This window comes from Nyctereutes procyonoides, unplaced genomic scaffold (genome assembly GCF_905146905.1).
Source record: "Nyctereutes procyonoides isolate TBG_1078 unplaced genomic scaffold, NYPRO_anot_genome, whole genome shotgun sequence".
Classification (NCBI taxonomy): domain Eukaryota; kingdom Metazoa; phylum Chordata; class Mammalia; order Carnivora; family Canidae; genus Nyctereutes; species Nyctereutes procyonoides.
This window is the reverse complement of record NW_026575140.1, coordinates 27,413,468-27,429,616: the sequence shown is the minus strand read 5'-3', so window position 1 is coordinate 27,429,616 and position 16,149 is coordinate 27,413,468. Positions and strand designations below refer to the sequence as shown.

Here is a 16,149-nt window from a genome sequence, read left to right as displayed (position 1 = left end):
GGTGGGGGCGTCACAGCCACAGGCTCCTGGGTTCATCCCACCCCTGAGGTATCCAAGCTGCTGCTTCTACCTCAAAGGATCTCTCTAAGCCAGTTTTCTCCATCTCTGGTCCCGACCCCTCCCCTGGGTCCCCTTGTCTCTCCAGGTCCTGACATCCCAGCATTGCTGTGCCCCGTGCATCATCGATCCCCTCGGCTTCTCTTCATGCTGTTCCCCCTGCAACAGCCACTGTCATCTTTTTAAGATAAATCCGATCCCGTCGCTCCCCTGCCTGGATCTCGGAGTGGTCACTACCTTGCTCAGCGTCCATCCTCCTGCTGCCACAACGTCTGGCTTATAGAAAACACCGGCCTCTTCTTTCCAGCCTCAGGGGCTCCCACCTAACTTGTTTCCTCAGTCTTTTTCCTCCCTATTCACTCCACTTCTTTCAGCTTAGAGTCTGACCCTTCACATCATATCACCTTAGAGAGTACAGCCCTCTTGCTACCTACCAGCACTGTTCACCCCATGCTGGTGCTCTCCGCAAGCCATAAAGAGGGACTGCTTGAATTCTAGAGGGCAGGGCTACCCGAGTGGCTCAGCGGTTGTCTGCTGTCAGGTCAGGTCATGATACGGGGACCCAGGATCGAGTCCCACATCAGGCTCCTTGTGGGGAGCCTGCTTCTCCCTCAGCCTAGATCTCTGCCTCTCATGAAGAAATAAATCTTTAAATAAATAAATTCTAGAGGGCAGAGGTTATGCCCATGTCCCAGGATCTAGCATGTGGCTGGCATTCCCCAACAAGTGTCTGTTGAACCAACTCCCTGAGCCCATTTCTCATCTATAAAATGTCAGAAATAATACCTGTCAGGGCAACTGCGAGTAAACTAGGACTACAAAATCCACGCACATACCAGGCCTTCACCACAGACCAACTGCCATGGTTTATATGCAGTTGCCACAGAGAATTCCCCATAGTGAGTATCACGACCCCCACTCCAATTTCACCCAAGGACAGAGATGTTAAAGAATCTGCCCAACACATAGAGGTGGAGGTGGACTCTCAGCCTATTCATTGACCTCTGAGCCCTCACTCTTGACTCTGGAGGATACCAAGCACATTCAAGGTCTCCATCAAGCTCACAGAGAACTTCACCATTGTCCAGGAGCTCGTTGAGTGGTGAGAGCAGCTGGGTTTTGGCTACAGGGCCCAGGAGAGGGGACAGCTGGGCACAGGGCACGGCGGCGCTGGAGAGTTGCCCTCACATTCAGCCACCGGCTTCCTCCTGCGTCCAGAAGCTGCGAGAAGCATGGCTGTCTTCTCCATGAGAAGCCAGGGCAGGCTAGGGTTCCTCTGGTGGCCTCATGTCTGGCAAGAAGCAGAGCCACCCAAAGGCCCCCAACAATCTGGACCTAGTCCTGAAACTCAGTGTGGGCCACATCAAGTGTGTACGAAAGCCCATTTCTTCCGTATGTTCCTCTCTCCAGGCAGTAACTGTCTTGACAGCAACACCCTGGCATCAGTTCCAGTCCCCTCTCTGAACTGTTGAAGGTAAAAACAAACAGTCCGTTTTCACTGTGCGTGTGTATCAATCGTTCACATTTCTTTTAGGGATGACAGTGTATTTCAAGCATTTAGGAAGCTGTAAAAAAAATCTTCCCTAGTGCTTAAAGATGGCAATACTTGTCGACGTACTTGAGACATAAAGTTTTATAAGAGTTTAGGCAAGAAACATTGTTAACGGTGTCATAAATAGTATTATAACTTTATTAAAATGAAAAGACAATATTCAAAATAATGCAACAAAAATGAATAACATCCTTTGTCCAATACTGTACACATAATGCAGAAATCAGTGCATTTTTCTAAAGCATGTCTTAACCTTCATTTAGTTCATACTAAAATATAAGCTTTAAATAGCTCAAATAGTATTCAGCAGTTGAAACTGTAAACAGCTTGTTTAACTGTTAAGAGAACATTGTAGTAATGTACCTCTGTTAGTGAGCACCTTCTCTATTGTGCTTATCTATACAAGATACATCGCAGCACGTGGAAACCCAAGCACAGGCTACGGGTCTCCCTGAATCCAGGTGAAGCAGCCAGCCGAGAGAGTCTCAAAAGCAGAAAGATGCTGATGTGACCTGTGCCATTAAGACATACTGTACTATTGGTCAGAAGTGTTTTACTTAAAGAAGCAAACAATCCCCAGGAAATACTGAACAGGAACCAGCAACACAAGGCCAGCTTGTGCTGTACATGTTTCTTAATACAGTCTAAACAAACAAACAAAACAAACAAAAAAAACCCAAAAAACAAAACAAAAAAAAAACACAACCAATACAAAAACACAACACATGCTCCCTGGTGATGCTGTCATGCAGCAAACTGTTTCACGACTGTGTGACTGACATCCCAAACACTGATGAACGGTTTGCTTTCGACATGAGTCTAACAGGCCCCCTGTGGCTGTGAGGCCCACGCTACAAACAGGCCACGTTAGTGGATAGAACAGAGCAGGAAGTTCGGGGGGAGAAATGATTAATGAATTGTTATCTTCTCATTTCTCGAGATGCGAGACATGCATGCACAGGTGAAAGCATGGCTGCCCGGCACACGGCCATCCTCCCCTCCACGAGCAGAGAGTGAGGAGCTGTAGGGAGCCAGGCCTTGGGACGATTTTGAACCTGGGCAGGGAGAGCCACGGGACGGACGCGCGCCCTGCCCTGGGTGGCACAGGCTGCTTGCAGACAGAAAGGAGACAGAGCTTCTTGGGCCCAAGAGCTGGGCCGTTTCAAATGGACTAGGCGAAAATTGTTTTTTTGTTGTTGTTGTTTTATGTCTTTTTGTGGTTTTTTTTTTTGCATTTTTTTTTTTTTTTAAATGATTCTGATCTAAGGAATACTGTGTTTTCTTCCATTTGCTCAATTCTCAGTCAGGAGCCATCCTCTGGCTTGTTTTATCATTCTGAATATATGTGACTCTAAGGTAGCAACTAATTGGTTAACCTGCAACTATAGCCTGTGCTTCCACCACAGGCTTCTATGGGTCACTAACGTGCTCACAAAGCCTTCTCTCCCTGCCTGCACATCTTTACACTCCGGGTCGGAACAGCAAAATCAGGGATTCCCAGCCTGAGCATGCGTCCCGGCCGCTCTAACCCTGTCTCTTTCAGATGGTGGGTTCGACTATTTCATTCTGGGATCTGAAAACCTTTCCCTGTGAACCTCAACTAAACCAGAAAGTGGCTTAAGGACCATCTGCTCCCAGGGAGCCCCTGTCAAGCCACCACCCCAAAGCCTATGGAGAAACCACATAGGACAAATGTTTGCGCTTCACGTGGCCACCAAGGTCCAGTTTTGTTTTTGAGTCCAGCTTCTCTGCGGTGGAGATGACACTGCAGTCAGCAGACAGGGGTTGGGTCGAGGGGCCTGCGTTTGTTTCCTCTGCTTCCTGAAAAAACTTTTCATATTTGTCCAGGTACGGGGGTCTCTCAGGTAGTAGGTAATAATGTGTTGAGCTAACCTTCTTCCCATTTTCAATAATGGGCAGGATGCAAGGGACCTTATTGGCAGACCCTTCGCTGTTCTGTCTTTGCAGAGCTTTGCTGCTGACGTACTTGGGGTCAGGGGCGAAGCTCTGAGTAGGGGGCATGACCCCATTGAGGTAAGACGGGAGGCTTTTGGGGCTGGGTGTGCGGGAGTTACTCCGGGATAAAGGTTCTCTTGGTGGCACTTTGGGAGGCCTGTCTTCATCACTGTAGGTGCTAGAAGTAACTTCCGCTGACCACCTTCTGTAATCTGGCTTCACTGGCCTAGGAGGTATGGGAACCCTGGGGGGAACCTCAGGTTTGTCTTCATCGGAGTTTGGAGAAGCTCTGTGTATGTAGCTGGACACCCTTATGGCTGGCTTGTTAAAGGATCCAGCTGGTCCCGAATGGGACCTTCTTAATCTTCGGTGGGTCTGAGGTGGAGGAGGATTTGAACTTTGCACCCCTCCATTTTGGTCAGGAGCCTGACTGAGATCCGCTGCAGAGACGGCTGGGGTATCAAAATATGCGTAGTTGATCTGTCCACACCCACGGAAGCTTCGCCTGCCCGGAACATCGTATTTGAAGCCGGACAGCGTACAGTCTTCTAAGAGGAAGTCCGTGTCCGAGCTGGTGAGGAATTCGACCTCGCAGTCTGTCTCATCCAGAGAGAGGTCTTCAGAGATGGGCAGCGGCGGGAGGGGCCTGGAACCCCGATCACAGAGGGCAGTGCAGGGGAAGGGGGATGGGGGGTTCTTTATGGGTGTGAGTGGAGGAGGAGAAGCACAGACCCCGTTCACTGAGAGTTTCTTAAAGCCACACACGACTCGCTCCTCTTCACGCTGCCCCAAGTCTTCGCCTGGGGGAATAAGAAGAGGGGCGAGGCTGGGCTTCTGAGTAGGGCCGTTCCTTGGACCAGACGTCACAGCGTGCCCTAGAAGGAACGAGAGAGGTCAGGGAAAGGCCCGCATGCGCAGTGCCCTCCCCAACCGCTCGAGGCCTAGCCCAGCTACCTGTGTGCCCACGGCTCCCTGCGAAGGCAGCACACACCTGACGGCTGCCACCCTGAGAACACCCATGGGAGAGCCACAGGTGTTAATTAGGGGCCAGGAGATTGTTCCTGCACATGATTGGGTTCAAAGAACAAGCTATCTCTTCTATCTCCTTTGGACATGTGCATGGTGCACACCCACACACCTCAGCAGGTTTTGTGACGTGTGCAAAACTCGCAGATGATGAGCAGCATATAATTTACGTGAAGACCACACCACAGTAGCCCAGCCACTTAAGAGACGCGGTGACACGAGGCAGGCAGGGTGTGAGTAAAGCGAGACTGGGTCTGCACTGTTAGTGCCATCATGACCTTAGGAAGAGTGCAGACCTGCTGGCAATGTGCTAAATGCTCCTGACAAAGTCTAAGGAACACAGTGCCCACGTCAGAAGTCCTAGACTGCACATCACACTCTCTCCTAAGTGTTTATCAACGTGGACACTACTCGATCGCCCTGGGACGCGCATCCGAAACTCGTGAGAGGAGAGATCTTGTCCAAGGTCTCTAGAAGTTAAGTGTGGATCAGAGCAGGGATCAGAATTCACTGACTGTGAAAGATCACACTTCCACAAATAGGTGTGGTCAGGGCATTGGTGACTCAGGGTAAAGGCAGGGTGGCTTGAAAGCCAAGCACACGGCTCTCTCCAGAACCTGCTGCCACCAGGGGTCAGGCTGCTGCTGGAAACAGTTCAGGTGGCTTCCTCACTGGAACATCAGGCTGGAGGACCAGCCAGTACTATCCCGACTGTGGACTTCCTGCTCAAGCACTAGCCTTGCTTTAGTTTCCAGGACACGTACCAAGAGATGTTAGGCGCTCCTGAGCAGTAGAGTCGAGGCTGTAAGCCATGGTGATTGGGTCGATGCTCAAAAAGTGACTGAAATGAAAGCAAAGACATCTTGGGTCATAAATAAGGAGCTGTCATGTCCCTGATCTCAGATCTCATTTTGACAGTACCGGCTTAGAGGTTTCAGGGCCATTCCATCCTGCGCTTACTTTTCAAACTCACTGCGGCCACCCCAGCAGGTCCTGACGGTCCTCATGGCTTGGCCATCATGCAGATATCCGGTTTTTAATGGGACTCTAATCTCCTGAGCAGCAACTCCTGCCGTGGACATGGTGCCTTACTCTGGGAGGTCTCCACACCTTTGAGGCCTGGGGATCTGTAGTTAACCAGCAGCTTGCATTCCCTAGGTGGGGGGCGAGACAGAAGAGACAAGAGAATAAACAATTCGGAAATACCCACGCACAGCTAATATCAGAGAATTGGTGGGGGTGTGGGGGACGTGGGACAGAAAAATCTAGTTACAGATGTTCACTTCGTCCTCACATTTTTGCATGAACCAATTCTTACTTCTCATGATGGTACTTAAACGGAGACATTGAGAACAATTTTTTTTTGGAAATACTAATCAAAGCTCTGAAATGTTTTCAGCAAAGTGAGAAACGATCCACAGCAAGCAGAGGCAGATCTCCTACTGCAACCCAACAGCTGCACAACAGATCCTGCTTGCTGGCCAAAGCGCGCACACAGTTCTCTAACCAACTATGACCCGACCTTCCAGAGTGTGCGCATAGTGAGCTCACAGTCTCCCAGGCCAACAGGGCCATCTCAGAAATGACTGTATTCAATATTGCAGAATCAACATTCACTAAAACCCAATGCTCTGAACAAGAGAGTCTACAGTGGCACCGGATTACTCCATGGCCAAGCATTTGTTTGGATTCTCTATTTCAGGGTTGACCCTGGGAGGACAAATTCTCCAGTTACTACCTACTTGAGAATAAAGAAATAGATATGAAGATCCTAATTTTCATTATCCTGTAAAAATCAAGTTCTGCAAGGTTACCAGCTTCATCAGAGGCCCGGGACAGCTTCCTCCTCCCTCTCAAAGACAAACTTAAAGGCACATTCTTCACATTCTCCTGTATGAAGTGCCTCGTGATTCCTGTCTTGCCTCGCTCCAAGGCAAGATTACAGGGCCTAAGTAAATGCCCTTTTCTTAATCTAGTAGTTCCCCAGCGTGAGGACCCCCCTCTCCCCATCAGATGGTCTGTGTCTGCAGTCAACCAGTAGCTCACCCTGTGCCTTCTTTCTAGAAGTGTTCGTTAGCATCCATCCCTGTTCTCTTCAGATATTCATGCTTCTTAAGAGAAAGTGCAGGCTTTTTTTTTTTTTTCTTTTAGACACCAGAACACAATCTGTTAACTCTCTGTGTAACACTGACCCCCTTCTGGGACATGCAAAGACGCTCTGTGATGCTCTATCATGTGCTCACCAAGCATGTGTGCAGCCACCCAGAGTTGGGTGGCATGCTGGGGATTGGCGGTGACACAGATGAGTGAGGCGAGCATGCAGTGGGGGTGGGGAAGGGGGTACACAGGTCATTTGTTTTATGGAACATCTGTCACCCACTAGACTGTGAGTCCAGGAAAGAGGCTAGGTTCTAATCATAAATCATCCCTACCTGGCACATCAGCAAGTGCTCAAGAAGCGAATGCTCACTGAATGAAGTACTACACTCTACCATCTAATTATTACCATCACCAGTATCAACTGGATGTACACGATGAATAGAGCACGGGGTCTTTTCTTTTTTAGCTACAGATCTAACAAATACTCTGCAAGTGCTTGTGCTTCATGCAAAAAGAAATGGAGAGACAGTCATGTTTCGGTGACAAAGCGAACATGGGGCTGTTCTTCAGCTTTTTATTATCCCAAAGCCAGCTGCTCTGATACATTAGGCAGAGACTTAAATAGGTTTCAAATATGATTTCAAACAGTCAAGCGCTCTTTTCCTGTGAGCAGTCTCTCCAAGGCATAGGATTAAGAACAGGGAAAAGAAAACCCCACCATTTAAGAAATCTAAGTTATTGGGGGATCTTTTAAGTTTTCGGTCTTCAGAGGCTTGAAATGAACACACGTGTTTTTACTTTACGTGGATTAAGGAAAGCTACGCAAAATTAAACAAAACAAAACAAAACAAAAAACAACCAACAACCCATTTTTAGAACACACTGCTTGGCGCCCCCTCCGGGCACTTGGCCTGGTGGTATGTGGCGCTTTCCCGGAGCACCCTACAAGCACGGGCATGAGCACAGGGAAAGTATCTGTGGTGATGTAAAAACGAAAGGCCAAGATAGGAAGAAGAATATGGTATTTAAGTAGTTTGAAAGCACACGTTTGGAGATCGCTCATCTAGATTACAGGAAAATGCTGCGGGGGATTCTGGAGGCCCAACCCCCACCTGTCTGCAGGCCAGCAAGTGCTCCTCGTAATTACTGTGTGTCAGCCTCCTAATGCCATCTAAATCTTAGCTTTCAACAGAATGATTGTGTAACTATCGCCTCTGCTGGAATGGCCTCGGAATTCTAAACTCACATTTCAGTGGCCCCTTAAAATTATGTATATGTTCTAGAAAGTTATTTTTTATTCATTGTTTCCATCACCTACTTGTTAGCTTTCTTAAGAAAAAAATTTTTTTAGTATAAAAAGAATTGTGTTCACTAAGCCAGCTCACTTCTGACCACAATAGTGTCTTTGTGTATTCATAGAAGGTGACCTGCCTCTACATTTCAATGGGGAATTGTGAATGGGACGTGTTATGAAACTATCCGAACTTCCTACTAGCTTGCATGGGAGAAGCGAGGAGGGAGACATAACTGCATGTTCTCTTTTGGGAAGTAACTTCCAACCATAGACTCAGGAAGGGTGACCTACCCGTAGGTTTGGAAGCAAATGTTTTCGGCACGGTCCTAGGAATGCCAGCAGAGGCAGGAGGCGACCTGCAATTCTTCCACGCCTCTCTCAACCCTCCCCACATCTGCAGTACATACCCTCCTCGGGAAAAATCAGCCCGGCCAACCTCAAGTTAAAAAGAAACACAATGGTCCAGGGAAATTCCACTAGTGCTGTAGGGTTTCTCTTACTTTTCTTTCTTTCTTTTTTTTTTTTTTTTAAGATTTTATTTATTTATTCATGAGAGACACAGAGAGAGAGAGATGCAGAGACACAGGCAGAGGGAGAAGCAGGCTCCATGCAGGGAGCCCGATGTAGGACTCAATCCTGAGACCCTGGGATCAGGCCCTGAGCTGAAGGCAGACGCTCAGCCACTGAGCCACCCGGGCATCCCAGTGCTGCAGTGTTTCAAGTTCTGTTTCTGGAACTGTAAAGCCAGTTCTACCCGACAATTCATTAGAAAAGCAACTGCAAAAATACTCCTATGTGGGGAAATCAGGACCTCTAAGCATAAGATGGCATTCTGTTAGGAAATGCAAAATGTGAGAGCGAATGTGAACCCAGGCAGCGTGGTGTAGAACAGGATCGGAATGACCTTGGGCAAAAGAATGTCCCTAAAATTTGTGAACTGATCTTTACCCTTTTTAGTGTCAAAACTGCAGTTAAATACCAATCCCAAATGTGGACTACTTTTTCCTATTAACATCACTTTTTCAAAAAGACAAGAAACAGTATCTCGTAAAATGATCTGTTTCTTGCGGCTGCACTTTGATTTGCTCTCCTTGCACGCCTCCTCCCCCACCCTGTGCCTTTTGAGTTTGGATCCACTTCTGTGGCTTCAACCCTGCATAGACAGCTTCTCAATCTCCTGCATCTCCACTCCAGGCCGGGCTCAAGCTTCCACTTTGCATTTCCTATTGTCTGGTGATTATCTTTCCACTCGGCTGGGCTTCTGGCATCTGCAACTCTACAGACCCAACTCCTGTCACTTACTTCACACCCCCTCCCCCTTTCCAAACCAGTTCAGGGTCTGCGAGGACCCCACTTCTCCCACAGGCACCATTTTTCATAACCTGAGTCTCAACAGACGTATGTTTGATCATCCAGTCCCAGAGCCTATTTCCACACTGCCTCTCAGACCTACCTTCCTTCTGTTCATGGGCATCGCTCTGCCTTGGGTCTGAAAATAACCTAATCCGCCTAACACACCAGTACCAGATCCATATTCCTGAATTGGAGCTCAAATTCGGATCTTCCACTGCTCAAAAGTCTCCAAAGCCTCTAAATAAAAGCTCTTGCAGGCTGGCCCTTAGGCCTCTGCAACAAGGCAGGCCCTGAACCACCTTTTTCAAGATCTTGCTTCTCTTTTCCCCAATCTCTGTTAGAATTCACCTTTTCCTTGGAAGCCACTTGTCCCACCACCTTGTACACTAACTGGCTCCCTTCTGAAGGCCAGGGCAGGGTCTCTATGTTCTTGAGTTACTTTGTGTCCCAATTCTTTGATCATCCTCCAAATCTTTTGGGATGGGACTCTGTTCCCCTCTCCTGTGTGGATCCTGCTATCATTCATTTCTGATAAATATTTATGAAATGGATATTGAGAAAATATTCATCTCATTTTTAAAAGAAGTAATGACATGACAGGTTTACATTTAGTGAATTCAGTGAAGAACTGAGGGATCAACCTAACATGGGCTGACACCCCCCAATAATAATGTAGCCAGTTTAGGTAAGCAGCAGGCAAGGAATTTTCATTAAATATATTTCCAAAATCTAAAATGGACAGCTTGCAGGCTGGGTAAAAATCCTAAACTTAAGTGGTTAACAGTGTAAATTTCTCAATTGGTTTCTATTACTGTACATTAACTTAAGCAACCAGGGGGAAGGTTTCTGAAAATAATGAATTTCACCTTTTCTTCCACATGATTCCTTCTGCACCTACTGTTGTTGTTGTTAAATTTAAGGTCACTTTCCTTAAGGAAAACAAACCAAAAACGGCCACACTGAAAAGCATATCATATATGCTTTATTAAGGTGAAATCACATGCCTTTAGCTTGACAAAAGTCACTTTGAAACTTTTTTGTTTTTTAAACCAGGCTACCTTAAGACAGTAACCTAGATGTGCTTACCTTGCCACCAGATCTCATTAATAAATCTCAAAAGCAATCCACAGGAGGAGGAGGGGCACATTTTTGTCATACAACTCATCCAGTTCTGCCCAGCGCTTCCTTATTTAAAAGTGTGATGTAATTTCCTTCTTTCAATCTGGTTTTAGAACCTGATTTCTGTTTATTCAGGGTGATAAATGGTCTTTTCAACCTTATTTAACAACTACCTACAAGACTATTTCCTTACAGAGAGAGATAGAAGATAATCCTATTTGGAGCCAAGATTTGTAAAAAGAAACTGATTACAGAACATGACAAATTCCATGATTTTGAACATGACAAATTCCATGATTTTTTTATTTAAAAAGAATTTTGTTTTAATTCCATGATTTTAGATCCTCCCCAAATAAACTACCATCTGCATGTTTATCTTCAGTCTGAAAATGCTTAAAATAATCACCTTTGAGAAAAATTAAAAACAGAACAAAATCCTATCGTTTTTATTGTGATTAGTGTCTACAGCACTAGCAGCTGAGCTATCAGACACACTGAACATTAGTGCAGCTGTTTTACAGACTTTTGACTTTTATTAATATGAGAAAGTTACTGATTTAACAGTCATCTAACACATTCAGTGTCTATGACAGTTCCAGTGTTGCATGACCTGAGTTTACTCACTGAGCAAAGGACTCTCACAATCAAAGGCCCTAATTCAGGGTTTTTCTCAGATTTCACTGCAACAGACGTTGATCTGGGGGAAGGGAGTGGAGGGGGAGGCAGGCAGGAATGTCCTCTGTGGCCCCCTGCTACCACAGGAAGCATAAATGCCTTCGTGTTAAAAGCACAGAGGACTTAACACCTTTTATGTTAATAAATAAAATGTAAGTAAAATGCCCTTGCATGAAATCAAGGTAAACGTGATGGTTTCAGGACCTGTGGCGACGTAGTTCTGCGGGGTGAGGATGGACATTTTGTCCCCTGTGGCTCCCATCCTCCCTTGAGCAGGCGAGCACATAACAACCCACTTGTAGGTGGTAAAAACTGAGGCAACAAGGAAAATAATTTATCTTCAGACTGTCAAAATCAAAGCCGAGTGACATAATTTCTTGAATAATTCAGAGTATTTTCTAGCTGAGTATTTTAAGAAACGGCAAACTAACAAAAAACCTATTCGTTCTACAGCCATCATCGTCATCAATAGCCTTTTGATTCACTTCGTGTCTACACGGTCTTCATGCAGTGGCAGAAATGTGCGTCAGCGGGGATGTAGTCTCTTGTCCTTTGTACTCTTCCTACAGATGCTACGATGAGTAGCAACACACACACAGGATGGAAAAATATTATTCCTTCTAGACATACACATAATAGATTTCCAAATGGAAAAAATACGTGGGTTCTATTCTAATCTTAATGACAAGGAGCACAATAGCCCAATTTTACAAACTTTAAATTTACTTAATGAGCACTGGAGTCACCCAATGGCTAACTCCAGACTGTTAAAATGGACATAAAATCAGTATAAATAAACTAATTCTTGGAAGCTTATTTGACAGGCATTGTTCTAAGTGATTTATACACAGAAGTTATTTAATCCTCTCAACAACCCTGAAGGGTGAGTTACTATTATGACCCTGGTTTACAGATGAGGGATGAGATGGCTCCAGGTCACATCTGGTGAATGGTGGGGCCTAGAGACTTAGGCCAGGCTCTCACCACACCACCTGGCCTCTCCAAACCCCTCATGATCTTCAACCGGTAATAAGATCTGACCCACTACAAGGCCTATGTGAAGGGTGGCTCACACGGCTTTTCTAGGGATTTGCTGCTTGGTAAGTTTTTCTTGGGTAACCCTTAGACTACGAGAGTTCCTGATTTACTTCGACTCCCTCAAATCCTCCTGTGAAAGTTATTAACTTCAGATTTGGCTTATGTATCCTCTGGAAGGGTGGGTTAAGGTATCAATTTTATACTCTGTGACCATTTCAAGCAATTCTTTCAAAGCTCTCAATCGGAGCATATGCTGATGCCAGCTGATGCCTCCCCATGCTGGTCTGTCTTTACCCATAAGAAGGGGTCCCTACATAAACCCCATGGGTCTCCTTTCAATACACTCTTGCAGCATGGTTCCCAGCAGTGGCCCTACAATCAGGCTCCATTTTAAAGTCTGTGATTTAATACCAGAATATCTTGTATTTGGAAAGCACTCAACAAGTTACAAAGCACTTTCTGACACATCATCTCACCTGATCCCCACAACATCCCTGTGAGAGGTGGCAGGGATTACTCTGTGTTTTGCAGATGAGGAAGTGAGGCCAAACATCTTCCTGTTAGCAGAAAGGCCAGTGAGGCTCTTCTGTCCTCTAATGCAGCACACCCCTGCTACACTTTCACTCCTTTCCTCTCCAGTCTCTTCATTTTAGATAACCACCTCACTTTTTCTTTTAAAGATTTTATTTTAGAGAGAGAGTGTGAGCGAGCATGTGCAAGGAGGGGGAGAGAATCTCAAGCAGACTCCCAAATGAGTGCAGAACATGACTGGGCTGGGGGTGGGGGTGGGAGTGGGGCTCCATTTCACAGCCCTGAGATCATGACCTGAGTTGAAATCAGGAGTCAGGCGCTTAATCGACTGAGCCACCCAGGTACCCCCAACCTCACTTCTCTTTCTAATGTTCTTAATCAGTGGGGAAACTGATGAGGGGATGGCTAAGCTCAAGATCTAAGTGTGTGTCAATCACAGAGATAGGACCTGGAGCTCCATGCACAGGGTTCTGCTCACAAATTCTTAGAGGGCAAGGATGAGTTATTTCCACAAATGGTTCTCAAGTGCTTATTCTGGAGTAGATACTATGCTAGTGAAAGAGATGTGGCTGCTGCCTGAGAAAGCCTCAATCTAATGAGGAGACAACCAGCAATTTCAGATTGTGATGACTTCCCTGGGAGGACAGGGAGGGGAGGTTGGAGTCACGAGGGCCAACTGGGCAGACCTCCCTGAGGTGACTTTTTAAATTAAAATTTAAGGATGAAAAAGAGGCAGCCATGAGAAGAGTTGGAAGGGCATTCCACGTAGAGGGAATACTATTTGAAGTAATCTGTACCTGGCCAGGTTTCATATTCTTGTGGTCCTTCAAGAAGAGCTTTGGACAATGTCTTCTCATCCTTACCTTCCTATTGCTTCCCTTGAAATGTTGAATCACGGCACTCTGGAGTGGGACAGGACTAAGGCTCATGTAGCCAAACCCCATATTTTACAAATATATTCCCCGAGGTCTAGCAGATTTTACCTTTTAGTAATACTGCCCCATTTTACAGTATGAGGAACTGGGCTGAAGCATCAACAATGACTTCAAATTGCAGAATCCATTTCTCCTTTTGAAATCTGAATCCCACACTAACTTTTCCCTACCTTAAATCAAATTTCTCTGTTAGGCTAGTAACCAACATTCAGCACCCTGAAACTCAGCAGTTTTACCCACCTTTACAGAGCATACACTAATGCCATGCCCATAATGCCAGAATGCCACAACCGGATCTTGTTTATCTAGTAGGTTATTTGTTAGCTTTTATAAAGCATGGCCAAACACCAGCACCAAAAGGTGCAAAAGGAATCCTCATGAAGAGGTACCAATTCAAATTTATTTAGATTAAAAGGAGAGCTGTTTCTCTGGCAGAGGGAGCTGATGACATTCAAACTCCTGGAATTACCCTTGGCACCACCTTTCCCTCCTCTGCTCACCTTTCTAAAGCAACCTGATGGTATGCAGACATTCAGGTCAGTTTCAAGCATGTTAGATTGTACCTGTAATTTAGGCAACTTGCTTTTAAAAGCTACCATTAGTATTAGCTGAAAGGGAGTATTATCTGGTTCAACTTCTGAGAAGCAGCAGTGAAGAGTTATTTTCACACAAAAACTCAAGTCTATAATATAATTAAACCTCAAGAAAGAGTGGCCAGTAGCTATTGTGAGCTGAAAGGAGGAGAAACAATTCACTGAAACAGTAATTTCACCTGTCGAAAATATGAATAATTCAGGCATTTCATAACAGCCATAAAAAAAGATTTGCTTTGCACCCTTATCAGTGACTGGTCCAATCCTGCTGAGCTTTAAAGATGTACAATATGCTTTCAAGCAATTATTTATCAACCATCAACTATGTGCAAGGCTGCACAAGATAGAAGCTGTACAAGGAAGAGTTCCTGCCCTTAAGGAGTTTACAATCGAATATATGTCAGGTTATAAATGGTTAGACCAGGACCTCTATCACCGATTAGCCAGACTCCACTGAAACACCCAGCTGAAAATAAACCTGTGAGTGAAGAAGCTGACAATTAGTGTCTGAAGCTCAGGCTAAAAAGCTCTATGCATTTCTTTTTAGATCTGCTCATATCTGGAACAGAGAGCAGTATGTGACTTGATAACATACTGGTAACCAATCATAGCATAATTCGCAAGAAGCCAACTTTTGTCTTGGCAAAATTTGGTCATTTCCTCAAATGGATACCCCGGCCTCCTGTTTTTGATCTGTTTACGTAAAACTTTGCTGAAAACTGTATAATCGCAGAAATGCAAAAAAAAAAAAAAAAAAAAAAAAGGCAAGACTAGGCATGGTGAGTGTTTCAGTAGCCTCAACAAACACATACCCTTTGCATTCTTACAAGATTTATAAAAGCTGACAACCGTGCAGAATACTGTCCTTCAGAAGTGGGGGGGAAAAAAAAGGCATTTTAACCTCACCTTTCTTCACCTCTGACAGTTGCTTAGAAACCAGTCCGGCCCTACCTGTGTTGCAGGTGTACCTAAAGTCACCAACACATCTCTTTTAAAGCTACAGTCTATTCTGACTGCACTTAAGTTTATGACTAACAATCTATTCATATATACATATATACACACACATATATAATTTTTTTTTTTTATGTATCAGGTAAGAGACTGGTTCCTTTCAAGCAATGACGAAATCCTAATAAAGACTCAGCAAGCACCAATCCAGCACCAATCACGGAGAAGTCATCTAACGTGTACGAGGCTGTGACATAGACATAGAAATACACACGAGAAAACACCCAATGAGCAGTCACGTTCCGAACACACGGCTCCGCGCTTCGGTTCCCTCGGAAGCAGCGCTGCGGGCGCTCGGGGCCAAGGACCGCGCTGCCGAGCCGCGAGCCAGGCGGCGGGGGGCCCGGGACTCCTCCGCCCGGGGACGACGGCGGTCGCCGCGAGGCCGCCCCCCGCGCAGCCCTCGGACGGCTGGCGGGCACCGAGCGCGCCGGGGCAGCGCAGCCCCATTGTGGAGCGCCGCCGCCGAGGCCGCCGCCAGCCCCGCGGGCGCAGGACCCCGGGCCCCCCGCGCCCGAAGCCCCGGCCCCCGCCCCGGCCCCCGGCCCCCGGCCCTCCGTCCGTCAGTCCCGGGAGACTCCGCGTCGCCCCGGGGACCCGCCCAGCGTCGGGAGCCGCCCGCAGCCCGGCGCAGGGGCCCGGCGGGGGCGCGGGGCAGCGCCGCCCTCCCCACACTACCCCCGGCCCGCAGGCCCCTTACCCCCGCGGAGCCGCGGCTGCCCCACGGCGCCCTCCCGCGCATGTCCGTCCCGGCTGGCTCAGCGCCGCGGGCTCAGGGGCCCGGACACCGCGCAGGCGCCTCGCCGCTCGCTGGCCGCCGCTCCCCACTCGCGTTCCCCGCTCGACTCGGCCGCCGTCGGCGCGGCAGCCGACGCCGCCTTATATAGCGAGTGGCGGGGCCGTGACGTC

General features: G+C 46.9%; 1 protein-coding gene across 1 annotated transcript; it reads right to left on the bottom strand.

The window, feature by feature from the left end:
- Nucleotides 1–1,714: 1,714 nt before the first annotated feature.
- On the bottom strand, nucleotides 1,715–16,087 carry ERRFI1 (ERBB receptor feedback inhibitor 1). Its single transcript, XM_055305198.1, has 4 exons — nucleotides 15,941–16,087; nucleotides 5,552–5,745; nucleotides 5,356–5,432; nucleotides 1,715–4,440 (listed from the first exon to the last, which is right to left on the bottom strand). Exons 2-4 carry the CDS (start codon nucleotides 5,671–5,673, stop codon nucleotides 3,278–3,280), a joined length of 1,362 nt encoding a protein of 453 aa, XP_055161173.1. The 5' UTR covers nucleotides 5,674–5,745; nucleotides 15,941–16,087; the 3' UTR covers nucleotides 1,715–3,277.
- Nucleotides 16,088–16,149: the final 62 nt, after the last annotated feature.

Coding starts and splice junctions, on each gene's coding strand:
- ERRFI1 (XM_055305198.1), bottom strand. CDS start 5,673: ATGTCCACGGCAGGAGTTGCTGCTCAGGAGATTAGAGTCCCATTAAAA. Junction 5,433..5,551: donor GGCCGCAGTGAGTTTGAAAA/GTAAGCGCAGGA, acceptor CTTTCATTTCAG/TCACTTTTTGAGCATCGACC. Junction 4,441..5,355: donor GGAGCGCCTAACATCTCTTG/GTACGTGTCCTG, acceptor CGTTCCTTCTAG/GGCACGCTGTGACGTCTGGT.